General features: G+C 44.4%; 1 protein-coding gene across 9 annotated transcripts in view; it reads left to right on the forward strand.

Annotated features, from left to right (window-relative positions):
• The window catches only part of sema6d (semaphorin 6D), a 96861-nt gene that overhangs the window by 67973 nt on the left and 11869 nt on the right, over positions 1-17019 (forward strand). For 4 of the 9 annotated variants that reach the window (XM_020099510.2, XM_020099515.2, XM_020099514.2 and 1 more), the window contains exons 1-4: positions 8870-9007; positions 15222-15390; positions 15933-16044; positions 16881-16941. In XM_020099510.2, coding sequence (XP_019955069.2) covers positions 15270-15390; positions 15933-16044; positions 16881-16941 — 294 coding nt within the window. In that variant the 5' untranslated portion in view covers positions 8870-9007; positions 15222-15269. Of the gene's footprint in view, positions 1-8869; positions 9008-9752; positions 10003-15221; positions 15391-15932; positions 16045-16880; positions 16942-17019 lie in introns of those variants that run through there. The other 5 variants (XM_069525830.1, XM_069525829.1, XM_069525831.1 and 2 more) reach the window with 4 other exon arrangements.

Genomic DNA, 17019 nt, shown 5'->3' on the forward strand with positions numbered 1-17019 from the left:
GATGATATTTGGATTCAGTGACAGCTGGCATCCAGCAGGAGCACAGAAATCTATCGAAATATTCATTTGGCGCAACAGGACGGAGAAATCAATCTCATAAAAAAACAGAGCACTTAATATAGTTGCATTAAAGCAGCTCTCAGTGCTGCACCGAAATGGCCGCTCCACGGAAGTTAGGGCACAGAGAGGCCACGTTGTTTTCACCGGGCTGCAGCTAGGCCTGAATAAAGTCATGCGCCATTTTCAGCCAGTCCAGACAACTGCTTTATAAAATGACACCTGATACCCTCACGCCCCCATCTCCCCCCCGACCACCACCACCATTTGGAGACACTCTTGAAGAAGGGCATGTGTGGGAGGGGGATGAGAAATAGATCAGTGGTGCTGTGGACGAGTGTGTGAGGGGTCAGACGCCAGGGTTGCACATCTCTATCTCACACACACACACACACACAGACACACAAAACTGTCTCCAAGTGTTTGTGGCAGTGTGTGTTTCACATTCCACCTGGTCGGTAAGAGTGAAAGTTTCACAGTGTAGACAGTGAAGTGAAGCTGGAGACGTATTGATCTGTTTTCACAGAGACCTGGAATATAATAATTCTGCTTCAGTCTTTGTAGTTTTTGTACGACTGTACTCTAAAAGTTAAAGATATAATACGTAACAATTCATCATAAAAATGTCTAAACACAACTAGAACTATGTTATATATTTTGTTGACTTGTGTATACAATACTTGTGTATTTTGGTCATTCATTTTGGTCGCCTTTTTATTGTGTCATATCCTGTTACCTGTGGCTTTAACTGCCTCTGCTTTAACTCTCAGGGTCAACGATGTGTTACAGAGGAGAAAACGCAGTGCTAGCAAATCGCCTATGATGTCCTTCCAATGTTTGTATTAGTAACTCGTTGCTATTTGTTGCGTAATGCAAATAAAATTTCACTAAATGATCGTGCGTATGATTTGTGCCTGAGTCGGTTCAGGAAGATTTTCATCAGCAATGGCGGACAGGACAACAACTCCCATGATCCCATGCTGCTTCACGACATCATCATCATTGGAAATATGTTATTGATTTGATTGCGAGACACCTAGTCGCCAAAGTTTCTCAGCATTTACTGTAAACGTTTCCCGTTTAAATGCTGAGATCTTGGAAGAGAAAAGATTTAGTATTCTAGTGCAGCAAGAAACACACGTAATGAGATGGTCATAGATAGAAAATTAAAAATCAAAAAAACATTTTTGATCCTGATTGAGCCAAATGGTAGAATAACTACCTAAACTGTCAGTTATATAAGACGAGTTATAACTTGAGATTATCTGGCTGTTGGCTTGTTTACAACCTGTATGGTCACGGCTTTGCTCCATTTGGACTTTGTTGTGACAGTGTTCTCAAATTTCTTTAATTACTTCCAAAATAAAGACAATTTAAAACCATTTAAGACCCAACAAATCTATAATTTGAATTCAAAATACAAGAAAAAAGTGTTTTTTTCTATTTCTGATCCCTATTCATGCTGATTCTTTTGGTCTTATTTGACATTTCTTGACTAATAAGTTGTTTCTTGTACCTCAGTATAATTGAAGTGAATTGGATTTTGGACAGCGTGTTATGTGAGTTATTAGAGTATCCAGACACTGCACTTAATTTTTTATGGCCTTTTTTTGTAAATTGGAAGAACTGATTTTTATAATAAGGCTGGTATTGCAGGGTGTGTGAAAGAATTCAGTCTGGCAATGACGAAATAGGACTGACATAATAATGACACATTAACGTGGAAATTTCCCAAAATGTTTCGTGGTTCTGCATCCTGACTGCTCCCAGCTTCTCAACTATCGCCTCATCCCCCGAGGAGGTGTGACAGAGAAGCGTGTTGAAGCCGGTCGAACCCCCAACGCGGCGGCTGGAAAGCATTAACCCTGTGACGGCTGGCCGGAGAGACGGGTGTGCGCTGCAGTGCGAGTCTGGGAAAGAACGATATCCCTGTTGGTGTGTGCTAATTAGGCTTGAGTTAGTGGGGCCTGCTACAGCTTGTCTGATGGCTGACCTGGAGAGACGAGATTACCTTTCTCCAGCTGCTCTCCTCCCTGCTGCCTTTCCCTAATGCCACCTTTATTAAGGGAACAGGTGACGCTGGCTCTGTTTCTCACTCCTCACTGTTGGTACTCTATAGTAATCAGGTGTGTCCCAATATACAGTCTATGGTCACAATCAACTGGACATGGAGAAATACATCAAGCAGCAGTAACACGATGAGAGATCTGTATGCGATGTCCCGATAGAAACACTAGACATTGATCTTCCTGTATTCGCTGTTTTCCCGGACTCTGCCTGTACACGCTGGATCAGAGAAGGTGTAAGAATGGAGCCAATAAAAAAGTAAATAGAGTTGGTTCAACAGGCATGAGTCCATAGCAAGGGGCTGTGTTTCGGCATGAGACAACATAAGCAGGAACAATGTGGGTGTGAGCATAAACATTTGCTCTGCAGTTGAGGGTATCTGCGTGCAGATGAACACTTGATGTACATGTGATAAGGGTTGAGGATGGTCCACTGAATTCCAGCATAGTGGTCCTCCTCGTAAAACCCAGCATTTGCTATTGTCATGCAGGCGAGGCCATTCTTGCCATTTCCTCTCTAACACACACACCCTGGCCCCCAGCTGACTGTGTGTGGACACCTGGTCTGGATCTAGTGGCCGATGGCATCCCAGAGGGCTGGGAGCTTATTCCCTGGATTAGCCTAAACAATCCAGCTAAGAGTTAATCAGCAAGAAGCATCACATCCCGCCAGTGCAAATCTTTTGCCTGATTGGATATTAAAATACATACAAACACGCAGACAAGTAAAAATAAATAAATAAAAAGCTGTATGAAATGTTTAAACAGAAATGTGATCTCTTATATAATTAATTTCACTGACAACCACGTGTTTGCACCCCCCTGAACTTTTTCTGCCACCTCTAAGAAGCAGAAAAGATGCCATTTGCAGCATTTATGGTATTTTGCTGACATGAGACATATGCTCGCCCCGGCCTGTAGAGAAAGTCCTGGATAAAGGGCTTTTTCCTTAAATCCCTGATAGCCTCCGAGCTCCAAGGAGGACTAAGCTGGTGACTGACGGCCTGCAAGGTTGGTGGGACAGGGTTTTTGATGCTTGGGCTTATATGGCCGGTGCTGGGGTTGGGTAAGAAGGTAGGTAAATATTTGGGCCAGCAGTTGCTGGTTTAAGTGCCCACTTTGGCAGGTTGTGGGGATGGTTGGGGTCAGAGCTGTGGCAGTGCTGTTACAGATATATAGCTGCAGGATATAGCTGCAGGATATTCCTTCTGTGTTGGGATGTGCAGCCGTGGCAGGGTCATCTTACTGTATGCTCAATGGTAGAGTATCATGTTAGAGACAGTGTGTTCTCTGTGTGTGTGGCTGCAGTTGGCTTTGGGGCCCTTGAATGGCACCTTGCAGCTGCCCACTGTCTGTGTGTGTGTGTGTGTGTGTGTGTGTGTGTGTGTGTGTGTGTGTGTGTGTGTGTGTGTGTGTGTGTGTGTGTGTGTGTGTGTGTGTGTCAAATGCTGCGTCCGGTGGTCGGGTCTGAGAATGCAACAGCTACCTCCCACCTCGCCCAGCACAAGCTCCCAACCACAGCTGCTCACCAGACAGTCAGTACCACACACAGCACCTGTCTGCATGTGTACATTTGTGCACATGTCTGTGTACGTATGTGTGCCAGCCAGATCACATGCAGGAATAGACCCATGTTTCAGAGCGTGTGAACCAAGCAACCTCTTCCTTTCCTGTTCACACTTCAGCCTCGCCCTGCTTCCATCCTCCTCCAATCTAAATCCAGTCATTTCCTTCCTTCCTGAAAATGTTGACTTCTCTGTTAGCTCATTAACTTCATTACTGGGAACGTGGATCATCTGCGTGGTTGCCTGCTATGTTTAGAGTGTTCATTAATGGAGCTACGCTGATAGATTTTAACAAAGACTTTATGGAATCAATGCTGTAATGAAGGACACAGTGTGTGGGAGGCTGCGTTTATTATCATTATCAGAAGTAATAAAACTCGTGCCCTCGAACAACGGGCTCCCCCCCACGCCAAGTGAATGTCAATGTACATCGTAGGCCAGGACATGATGCTTAATTGGTGGAAACATTGCCCTAATAGTGCCAAGGTGGCATTGCATTAAAGACACATCATCATTCATTTCATGCATTAGACGGAGGGCAACAGTGTCACCATGGGCTCAAATCCAGGAACATTCCATATAGCTCTTGTACGTGAGCGCTTCGATAACCAGGAAGATTAAAACATTTAGATAGGAACTGAAATGGGATCAATAAATAATGAGTGGAAAATGTCATGTGCGTCACTCAATCATGTGCAGTTCACATTGATATGGCAGCTTATCGCAGGCCGCAAATTACCCACAGCATTGGCTATGAATATGATTAGCATTCTCATTTTCTCCGAGAAAACTCCAATAAACACAATTACATTATATCAAAATTTATTACATACCTTTCTGCGCATTTCCTCCGGTAAATGTGACAGTCACCGGGATTGCATCAAAGCAAACCGGAGTAATTTAAAGCAAAAAACAAGTTATGACAAAATAGATTTGCTTACCTCCTTCCCTCGTCTAAAAAATAATCTCATAAAAAAAGGAAGGTGAAGGAGCAATATGTGCAAACAGAGCACAGGTCATTTCACGGCAAATTACAGATATATGTTTCAGCCGCACCTCCAGTCGGTGCATTAAACCGTGGTCTATAAAACTTGTCACCTTTCTCTGACCTTTGGTTAAGACGGATTTTTTGTAAAAGCAGCCGGTGAAGTAGACTGGGCGGCATAATCGTCAAATCTACAATCTTTGACATGCCGCTCACCTAAAGAGCAGGAATAATAAACCTTTGACATTTGGATCTAAACAGTTATGAACTGCTCCAAAGTCAAACTGAAATTGGAATTCTTTTCCAGAAGGACATATACAGGCTAAATAATGCTGCATCATTTATCTTTTTTTTTTTTTAAAGAGTTTTCTGGCATATTTTTGGAAATGGCATCAAAGCCCAATTCTTCTGGTTGACTGTTTCCCACAGCAGGAGATGACGGACCCTTGACGGCCGGCATTGAAACCATCATACACATACACTGTTATCGAGCAGATGGGAGAATTGAACACAACACAAAATAACCCAGTGCTTGACACAAATCTTTGTATTTTGAGAATCAATAAAGAATCAAAACAAAATGTGGCAAACTCAGCATATTGATATTTTCTGACACCACTAATGTACATATGTCATGTTTTAAAGTACCATTTGGTGTTTACTCTAATCCAAAAGGCTGAGGACCAGAGAAAGGGCACAGATTTTTAACATGGGTGGCCTGAATGGATCCAGCTGAGTTGGGGATTTAGAGAGAAGGTCTCTGTGTAGGTTGGAAGACACAAAGCTTCTCAACAGGGCTGCACAGTCAGGTGACAAATGGTTCCCCAGGCCAGTCAAGTGCCAGAAATGGCCTCTTAATCAATCAGAGGTCACCATGGAGGCTCAGTCCTGACTGCCTCCACCCTGAAGGGCAGCCATCTGATAGAACACTCAATGCCAAGCAACAAGCCAACAACCTCTTCTCATACTTAACACAACACTGTTTGTGTTACCGTCATCTCATCGATTCTGAAAACTGGACCACTCGCTCTGTTGTCTTTGTTCATTGTGACAGTAGTGATATCGAGTTGAGTTGAATCTGACCATAGACTGTTTATAAAGATGGACAATGTTTCTCCACTTCCACTCTCTACAAATGAAACCAAAACATCATAAGAACGCTGCCATCTTGCGATGATGACAACATTTGGAACTGTTTCCAGTAGCGACCAGGGGATGGTCCGACCAATTTACAAACTCGACCAATCAGTGTGATAAGAAGTACGTAAAACAACAGAAACCGTCTTTGAGCTAATTGTATTTAACATATATTTTGACTTTATTTTTGTCCATGTCCCATTTGCTAGCATGGTGGAGGCGCAGTTTATACAGTCAGCTACAAGGGGGTGATCATGATGCTTTGGCTTAATTTTTGGGGAGTTGTTATGCCTTCCATCTTTATAAACAGGTTATGTATTTAGCTTGTAAATTCAATTTGACAAGTCTTGATTTTGTACCTTTTGTTATTCAAGATGCATCCCCTTGTCTTTCTTTGTTGGAATTACATATTCACCACCCTCTGAATAGTCGGTGGGAAGTGGTGATACAGTAAATCTCTTCTCTGGCCTCAGCCCCAGTCTGAAGTCCGCAGCCCCCGTCCTTGAGACATGGCCATCTGTAGCAGCATTTCAGGCCATTAAAAGGGAGTGGAGGGTAGTGCACTGGTCGGCCCAACCTAAGGCCAAGCCCTCACATTCTCCTCTGAACCCCAAGGCCCACCCTCACATGTCCCCTGGGGTCACGCTACACACTGCAGGGGCCCCTGGGGAGCATATCAGGCTTTAGTGGTAGCAGAGGCCTTCTGTCCTCTGTCTACCTCCACTCTTTCATCATCCGTCTTTCCATCTCCCTGCATCAATACATTCATCTGCCTATTCCCACTATCAATCCGAGCATACTCTCAGACCTTTGTCATCCAACCATCTGCTTCACTGCTATATTTGTAAATGCCGTCGCAATTTAATCATCTGTTCTCCCACGACTCAAGGCTCTGCTCAGTTTTGGCAAAGGAATAAAAATAATAAAGCATCCGTATTTTTGGCATTTTCATTTTCAATACCTTTATCACTTTTCCCTCCCAAAATGAAACATGTAGGGGGTATATATGGATTGTTGTGTGTATGAAGAAGTTAAACCATTGGGTGTGTGAGTTATTCTTTAATAAATCTCCCTGCATCGGTGACAATTAATTTCAAGATGAGAAACATGCCACAAGCAGATTAAGAATTGTTAAAGCCAAAAGTCATGTACGGAAACCCATTAAAACCCACTGAAACGGTGTCACGTTGCCATTACCCCCGCAATAAAACTGCCATTTCTCTGGATAAAGAACCAATCAATACCTCTACCAATCACCAGACACCCACAGATCCATATATCTATTCACCCATCCTGACACTCAGTGGCTGCGTCTTCGCAAATCTTCGACACATTGATCCATCCATCTTCCCCCACTGCCACAGTAATAGATGCTCATGCTGATTCAATCCCCACAGGATACTGACGCATCACACACATGCAGCCCAGGACTGGAGGAAATGTTGAGTGCAAAAGACTGAAAGGAATGAAGGTCACACCTGACGTTCACATTAATGCAGTAGTTTGGAAACGCAGCTGACCACGTTCTAGTTTGAAAACGCAACGGCTTCATTGTAGTCTGAACAAGCAGAAAGGGGACATTTGAAAACGATGACGCAGACGCCCACATTTGCTTCCTGATTGGTTTTCATCCGTCACGACTCGAGTAGAACCAGTGAATACAAACCACTGTAAACAAATTACTGTCAAATTACTGGCTGCTCATTTGCTGTATTTTGTGTGCCTACCTCTTTATATACAGTCCACGGTGCCTACACAACCAACTGCAGAGCAGCCAATCTGCTTCCTGTTCACGCTGGCACACACATGTCCTGTGGACATGAACGATCATGTGATATATACGTTTCCAGTTTGTGTGGATGGAGATTGTTTAAGTTTTAAAACACAGATTTTAAACTTACATATTAGTATGGATGTAGCCTTCAGTCTATCAGCGGAGATAAGATTGGAGGGAAAATAGAACTGTAGGGGGCCTGAGGGAGAAAAGACGTGCTGGCAAATGAAGAGACGGGATAGTAATTCACACAAAAAAAACGAGGAAGAGAGTGAGACAAGTGAGGGTCAAGCAAGGACAAAGACATGGAAGACGTGCCAAAGCGGGATCAGGCAGATCAGCAGTGCAAACTAGTGTTTCCTCTGCAAGTATTGAGATGCAGATCCCACTTTCTCAACTCATAATGGGGGCTGTCAGGAGAGTGTGCGTGTGTTTGTGTGTGTGGGGTGAGTGGGTGAGGATGTTCATGCGGGAGAGATTCTCACACATCTGCTAACCTGCTTCTCTAATGGGGTGCAAATGGGCCTCCATTGTCCAGCGCTCGTGGACCAGGCTGGAATAACCTGACACGTTCGCTGCTTCACATGCATACGCGAACATGTACTCACACCGCTGCTGACACACACATGCAGAATGCCTAATGCCTATGTATAGACCGAGCAAACAAAGCACTGAATAGGGGCAATAAAACCTTCCCATAGAGATTAAGATGTATGTAGGAATGTTAACTTATTTGTTTTGCAAGGGGAAAAAACATGTTACGTTTGTGTTTTTCTTTATTTAAAACAGACAAAAGGAGTTTTCTTGAAAATCTTCTGAATCCGTAACTTTTTAAAAATGATTTCTTTGTTAAACTTTTTGTCATTAATGATCCGCTGCATAAAGGAGAACTGTGCGTAAACCACCTCCCTCTTCACTCCAAACGTTTCCACAACTGCGTTTTACTGAAGCAGTCTCTGGCCACAACTCAGCTGAGATGATTTTTTGCTGGGCGCTGTTGCTGACTTGGAGTTTAGGGGGATGGGGGTTTAAACAGAAGAGAGAGGTGGGGAGGGGGGGGGGTGCAATACGGGGTCACACAGGAGGAGAACCAGAGGGGGGAGGGGGTCGCTTTTTTATTTTTTTCTAGGAAAGAAAGGAAGGAAGCCAGAACGAAGCAGAGGAGCCCGGACCGACCGAGCGGAGAGGGATGGTGGAGGGGCGGGACTGGAGCAGGAGTGCTGCTCATTGGTTGGCTGCGGCTCCCTCTCTCTGGATGGATTGACTTAGCACGGGTCAAATTACACCATTTGTCGTGCATTAGTTTGTTTTTCTCCCGGCCAGGAGAAGTTGATTCACTACGACGCGCACAATATTGTGTTTTCAGTGTGTGTGTGTGGATTACGGCAAGAAATCAGGATACAAATCAACCGATTCCAATGAGGTGAGTCCCGAGCAGCGGAGTGGATGGACTTTAATGCGCCGCGTTACGCAGCGAAAGTGTTTTTTTGTCCGGGAAAGAAATATTTCCTCTGACCACGTCGTTCTGCAAAACTGATGCTTGCAGAAAAGAGAAATAGTTGAACTCATAGCCGGGCTGTATTTTTTAATTCGTATTCAAATGCAGTTTTCTATCAGTTCATTCAAACCTGGCAGCATTTCTCCTTTTATCTGTGCAGCGCCTCTCCGCCGCGTAAGAGAGAACAAACCAAATCCCAATACTCTGCTCCCCTCTTTATTTGTGAGGCAGTTTATCCTCTCTTTGAATCTGTCGTAAATCTCTATAATGTTTCTTCTGAAGTCGCATTATTACAACATTTATCTCAATGATAAATCCTTTATTTATTCGACCATGTCCTGTTTGGATAGACAAGCGCAGAAAAGTGTTAAGCGTAACTGTGCGTAATTCTAGTACGTTTCCTTTATTCCACTGGGTATGTGCTGTATCACGCTCCCCGTCAGCCCTCTGTTATTTTATACCAGGATTAAAATCAATGATTGTGCGTAAAGTCAGAGCGCGGGGAAGTGAGGATAGTCCATCGTTAATGTTGATGTCTTTTCCCCTTTCGTTTCCAAAGTTAGCAGTATAGTGGAAGGGGATGGTGCCTTGGTGTGTGTGTGTGAGGGGGAGAGAGAGGGAGGGAGGGAGGGAGGGAGGGAGGGGGCTGTGTGGTCGTGGCCAGAGCTTTGAAGATCAGTCATCAGAGCGCAGGGGCCCGGGGACGGAGGAAGAGCAGGCGGAATCCAAAATGCTCTTATGTGGCGAGCGGAGCTGAAATCTGTGCGCAACTGTGGATAAAAGAGAGAAAAGTGTTGTCCGGATGGAGAGTAAAATAACAGGAATACACTACTGGGTGTTTTCTCTTAAATGGATTACCAAAGGAATAATATGACATGCGTTTGGATTGCCCAGTTCATGAGTGAAATTGGATACTCAAGGTAGGTGTCCTCGATCATTTCTTTAATTAATATATCGAGTGTTTTCAGGGCAAACTCGCTCATTATTATTATTAACGTGGATCCTGGGTGGAATAAGGGCTGTATCACTCCTGGCTGTTATTCTATCCGAGGAGCGACTTTGTGATTACAGTCCATAAAAAGGGACCGAGAACTTATATGCTAAAGTAAATTTAAATATGGATGAATCTGAAACATGCATCATTATAAATAACCCACAGTAAAATCAGAGCCACGCCATATTAGTCCTCCAACGCACCTTGCACGCAGTGAAGTGTCCTTTACAGTTTCACTCACAACAGCTCATCTCTATTGTATTTTCCTCCGAGTTGAGTTAAATGGTTCGCGAATTAAAGTGTTTTCAGCTCCACAGAATCAACTTGGAATAAAAACACCGTGCACAAGATGGGACGGAGCATTCTGCTTCATACGGTATTAAACAACAAAAGACGGGACAGGATGCGCAGCTTGACTTAAAGGCTCCTGACTGATCCTCGTCTATTTAATGTATTCCCAATTTCATTATGGTTTTCTTCTGTTGCATAATGAATTGGAGAAGCGCTCGGAACCTTTTTTTGGGGGAGGCACAGCAGCACGGAAGCCCAGCCCTGTGGAGGCAGTTCAACGCAGCCCCATCACTGCTGTCACTCCACCGCTGTCCCCCGCGTCTTTGTTGTCTTTTGTATTAGTCCTACATGTGGACTAAAGAGACCTGAAAAGATTTACCACGGATAAAACTTGAATGCCTTTACGCCCCGGTCGGCACAATGCGAGCATTAGAGCCCGGGCTGCTGCGTGGACTGCGTGCGTAAAAGAGGAGCGGAAGATCTCCAAGGAAAACTAAAAAAAATTTTTTTAAAAGACCACAAGCGAATGAAGGAAAAGAAAGAGGAAGATAAAGGAAGATGGATCAAACATAATGGTCCATTTGTTTGATAAGGAATGTATATGTGAATTTACAGTAATTTTAAGACCTGTTTTAGATTACAATTCAAAAAGTAAGTTCATTATCAAAATAAAATACAAATGGTTATGGTAAAGTTAACAGGGTAGACTGATCCGCTGTGCTAAATACATTCTCAAAGGCTCACTAATAAAATGTTTAATCAATTCATTGGTTAAAATATTGTCTCAAACCAGCCCCTTTACAGAGAGAAGGACCCGAGTTTATTTATTTATTTATTTCAACATAAATTCCATATGTGTGGATTTTCCAGAAAATGTAAAGTCCCTGAGCTCTGTCACAGAGCAGAACGCTGACTTAGTAACGGAAACTGCAAACTTGATGATGGCAGGAGCAACAAACTCCAGCCAGGTCAAACATCAGAACCAGCTTTGGGCTCATTGACAGCACAGCTGGCTGGTGCGTCTCACTTCGCCTCACTGGCCACAGGGTCAAAACTTAGCGACCAGAACGACCACCGTTAACCTCCACTACAGCCGGCTGTAACCCCGGAACAACCACCATTAAACCATGCAGTGATCAGCGTTAACCCCTCTGCAGCCTTATGGTTTCCATAAAACCGCCGCCTCGAATCATATTGTTGCATTCTCAATTGACTGAGTGATAAATGTTTGACCTTGTGCACATTTTGAGTCAAAATGTTTAGATAGTTTGTTTAGTTGAACCCCCTTTTATGAGCCCCAGAGCAGTTCTGATCGTAGGACCACTGACCGGGGGTGGGGTTCCATTGTGTGGACTTGCCCAAAGCCCCTTTTGTTTCCTGGTCACACCTGCAGCTCAGCCCCTTTGTGCTCCACTATAGCAGAACTACTGCTGAGCACAGCCACTCTCCTATTTCACTCCTCCTCTAGTCAAGGTAGAGAAGAAAGGCAGGCAGCAGATTTTAGGGTGGCACAGTCCTCTCCTTCTGCCAAATCTCTGAAGCAACAAGTCCAACCAGGCCTCTCAGAAGTGATCCTTCAGCGTGACGGTTATTACTGAAGTGGGGAAAGGGGGAGCAATCATTTCTGGGCCTGTGTGGTGGCTGCTCTAATCATCTGGCTGGCTCACTGTCCTATGTGGCTGAATCTTGATTACTTTCTCAGAGCCACGGTTGAGAGTTCAGACAACCCCGACATATCCAGTTTTGGACGGACAAGCGCTTACGAATTCATTTTGACGTGCATGCATACAGAGTGCGAGGAGTGAAACACCTGAAACTGAACCCCTGTGCTATCCGATTTCCTGCACTGTTAGGTTTACAGCTCAGTATGGTGCTAGATGACAAGTCAAGCAGCCTCAAGCAGCAGCAGCCATTGTTCCACTGGGATTACATCCACCCATCACATTCACACACGACTTACGAAACGTCACGCACCTCTGTTGTTTGCCTTCCTTTTATTAGCCCCAACTCCTGCCGATTGGGTTAACCTGCACAACGTCAACTGCTCTGTGTGGAAGTGGAGGAGAGGTTACGGCTGACATATGCCAGTGAAAGCGCAGCTAAGAGGAAAATGTGTTAATCCGTCATCTTAAACTTGGAACACTAAATCTTCTGCTAGCGTTGAGCTGCCGACCCCCAGACCAGTAGAGACAGTATTTCAGCCGACCCCCTCCCTGTGTTTAACTCCATGGGCCTGAGCCAACAACATCAGCAGGGAAAGAGCGTGGTTGTAGGACACTGAAAAGCCTGTAATAACAGAGGTAGAGTGAGGCAAGGCTGAATGGCACCGAGTTGCGTGACAAGCTCAGCGTTTCTAGGCTTGTTGAGTCCTACATGCACATACACACGCATACACACTGGAGGGCAGGAACAAGAGAGTGCAAAGGAATAGTCAATAGAAAACACGCTGGGCTCACTAGAGATTGAGAAGTAATTTTAGATCGCTGACCTCTGAATGTCTTCTGTTCCTGATTTACATTAAAGTTTCTGAGGAAAGCCTTCGCCTCTGCAGCATGGCTATTACCATGCAAGGAATCATGGGAGATCAGAGCTGAGCCTCTGCCTGTGGTTGGAGTGATTTTCTCCTGAATTGTTTAGTGAAGGAGAAGAGCAGGAATAAAGTGGTGTGAATGCTCAAGCTTATGAAGAGGCGATACAGAGCAGGACTCTAAATTCTGACAAGCGAGAAAATGATTTACTCGCGAACACGGCCAAGTTCAGGTTCGAAGCGCAGCCTGCAGCCTGTATGATAGCTCTATAGAATTGAAATGCGAGCTGGGCTTATTTACCTTTCATAGCTCCCCCTTTTTTTTCTGTTGTTGTGCGTGAGGTATCTATTCCTGTCCCTGGCTTCTCCTCGAAAGTCAGCAATTTATTGCTTGGGTTTTAACACAGCACATTTCTTGGTGTGAGAGCATCTGAACCAGGTAATAAAAAGAAATAGCTGCTCTTTGCGGAGCACCGCCATCACTTCTCGTTTAGATTAAGCTGCTGACAGTTGGTTTTCGATATAGATCTGTGAGACTGTGTGCATAGATGTGTCAATTGTTTGTGTCCAGACATTCATTTGTATCTAGATTAGAGTGTAGTGAGTGTCTGTGCATCATTGATGTTTGTAGTTCTGAAAGAGAAATCTTTTTATTCCATCAAAACACCAAACCCGTAATTTAACCATTAAGCGGACTAATTAAGATGAAGTGCCTCCTCGTCCGGGCCTTGCATTAACTCAGTCATAATGACACTGCTCTTTCACAGGCCTCAGTATCCCACAGAAAACTGAACAGCCATGATTACACACAGTTGATGACTAAAACACACCAGGATTACTCTGATCCCATCTCACCGCCACTTCCATTTTTTGGTGACACATCATCGTACTGTTCAAACCTAAAGTGGGTTGTTAGTGCCCGTCTGGTAAAATGGCTGCTCACTTTTCAACAGCCTGTCGATACAAACACTGTGTGGCCACGTCATGTGATGGATTATCCGCCTACATTTTGCTAATATACTGTTTCTGTCAGGTAAACACTTCACAAAACCCACAGTCGTGGTGGTTCTTCAAAAATCTTTCAACTCTTACAAGAACAAAAGCTAAAGAGTTCACACTCGTGGCCACAGTGACGTGGTTAAGTCCATACGCTGCCTTGGCTGGCCGCTGATCGGCCGTGCTTCCTGTGTGGATCAATCAAAGCACTAATGGCTTGGCAGGCAGGGCTCCCAGACAGCACTGGAGCAGGTGTGCTTTGGGGCTAATTGAAAAATGAGTCAATACCATGTGTGTGTTTGTGCGCGCACACATGCTTCAGTCTTTGCATTACACCATTTGAAAGAGCGCTTATGTATGTGCAGCCATGTATGTGTGTGTGTGTGTTTGTGTATCCCACTGTGCTCCCAGCTAATCCATCCCTCAGCCTGTGTGACGTCTCCCAGTAAATTGTTTATATCCGTTCAGGCTTTGCCAGCATGAATAATTTGTTTGTCTCATAAATATTTCAACATACACCGATCATTAATATGCACATACACAGTCTGTCTTTAATGCACTTCTCCACAAACTAACATTCACACTAAACCCCTGCCACTCCCACCATAAATTATTGCCGACATAGCTGCTGCTGTATCATGTCTACAATCGGATGTCTTGCAAACGATTATCCACGAAAATGACAATGTCAACACAACAGTGCGTGGCTGGGTCCCCCCAAACACAAAGACGAGCGACTCGCTGCAATAAAGCACAGTGGCCCTGAGGAGAGGCTGGAACAATAACAGCCAACAGAGCGCTAATAGAAGTCAGCTAAGGTCAGAGCGGAGGCTGCGCCAGTGATGGTGATGAGGTTGAAATGTGCTGATAAGTGTTGAGCCGGGCCCAAGACAAACCAATTGAAGCACAGATGTACGGACGCAGCAGGCCTGCCACGTCCCTAACAGAGTGGACATCCGCTGCATCCAACACTCACAGAGGCACCCCGTCGGTCAGTTGGCTGACCTTCCCTGAGACAGCAGATGCAGGGGGAGGTGGAGGGGAAAGACTGCGTACAGTCACTGACAGTTCAGTCATCAATAAATCAGAGAGCGCTTTCTGTGCATTTTACTAAATTGTGTGTGTGTGTGTGTGTGTGTGTGTGTGTGTGTGTGTGTGTGTGTGTGTGTGGCAACAAGAAAAGAAAAAGGTGCTGCAGAAATGCTCCTTTCATTCATTGTTCTGAGTTTGACGATGCTTTTGTATTTGACTCATTAGACCACATTAGCAGGGGGAAATATGAATATTTATACATGCTAACCAATAAGAATGCATTCTCTGTGTGCTCACAGGTAACAACTCCACCAGTGTGAAACAGGAAGTGTCGTCTGTGAGCAGCCATGGGCCAGAGAGCTGCGCTTCTGCTCAGCGAGCTGCTGCTGCTGCTGACAGCCTCACGCACTCTCCTCGCAGTCAGCTTCCCAGAGGACAACACACCCCTCGATGTCGTCGACGCACACTGTGAGTGCACGCACAAAAATTATCTCGGCAGACACGGAGAAGTAGAGATTAAGATAACAGCAACGTCGTTTGAAAAAGTCAACAAGTGTCCTTTATGTGTCCCTTTTTCTCCACGACATTTGCACTGAATAAAGACAAGTACCAACCTCTTACTTCTAGTCACATGAGCAGTTCAGACACTCGCACGGCATATCCATAGTAATAAAACCAACCTGCTGTATGGCCAGTTGTACCATTAGGTGGAATTCATTTTCATCTCTGTGATTTATTGGCAGAACGGAGAGATGTGCTGACATAGGCAGCCGTTACCTAAGGCACAAACACAATGACACACAGAAATAATAATTCACAAAATACCGGAGATATTGGTACTGTACTCTGACGTGTTATTGCAGGAAGATTTGTATAAAAGCTCATGCGCAGCAGTGTCTGATGTTTAGTTGAGTCAAGTGAGTGTGACTTTCCCACACAGCAGTGTCAGCTTTTACCATGAGTTTCCAATTAATGGTGTGTGCTTGTGTGTGTGTGTGATATCTTCACAGTTTCACGGAGGTACCCCGTGTTCAGAGGCCGGCCCTCTGGCAACGAATCACAGCATCGCCTTGACTTTCAGCTGATGACCAAGATACAGGACACCCTGTTCATCGCTGGCAGGTAAACTCAACACACACACATCAATTATCTCCATCCTCCCCTCTCTCTTGGTCTTTCACACATCCCCCACACCAATATACTCCGTCATTCCTTGGCAGGTAAACAGTGGCGTAAAGGGGGGAAAAAGCTCTTAGTGTTATTGGATCTGTGGCTTCTAGGCCTGCGTCTGATGTATATGAGCAGCATTGATCCAGGAAAGAGGTCTATCATCCCGGCCTCACGCTCTGTCAGGGGTTTCCTGGCATCTTTACATGTCTTTTTGGTATTTATGGGCACTGGGATTAATCTGACCGCTAGCTCTAATATTGTAGCAGGAAATCACTTCGACATCTACAGTATAAAACTCCCAGCTCCAGAGCCACCGCAATCACCAGCACATGCATCACTGTTGTGATGTGGATCCTCCTATTGCTGGTTTGGGGCGGTTCACATGCGTTCAAAATGTTTTCTTTAGTTGTTAAAATAACTAGTTGACTTAAGCAGAGCAGTAAGTGACAATACAGATATTTCTGTCATTTAAATTTTTTTCGAACCCAGGTTTTGAGAGGGAGAAGTTTAGTTTAAACCAATTTCTTGAAATAAGTGTTTGTCGCTGTAAGAAAAGGCTGAAACAAATGTTATAAGGTTAAAAAAATACCAAAAACAGACAAACATGGCAAATGAGCAGCTGTATTTGCAGCATAATCTTCTAATAATGTTTAAAGAACAGCTAATCTATAAAGGAAGTGTTAGAAATCCTCAGATTTTCAAAAGATAAACCCTGATTATAGTTTATTTGCAGATATTCCTGGTTGCGTTGTGTCTCTAAGCTGTGTTGTGTTGTTGTGTGTCCACAGAGATCAGGTGTACCTAGTCAGTCTGAGAGAATCCTACAGGAATGAGATCATTCCTTACCGGGTAAGATTCTCACCACAAGCTGCTCTCTCAATCCACAAACAGTAAAAGAGCTCCATAGAAAATACAGAGCCATTCATC

Source organism: Paralichthys olivaceus, chromosome 1 (genome assembly GCF_024713975.1).
Source record: "Paralichthys olivaceus isolate ysfri-2021 chromosome 1, ASM2471397v2, whole genome shotgun sequence".
NCBI classification, from domain to species: domain Eukaryota; kingdom Metazoa; phylum Chordata; class Actinopteri; order Pleuronectiformes; family Paralichthyidae; genus Paralichthys; species Paralichthys olivaceus.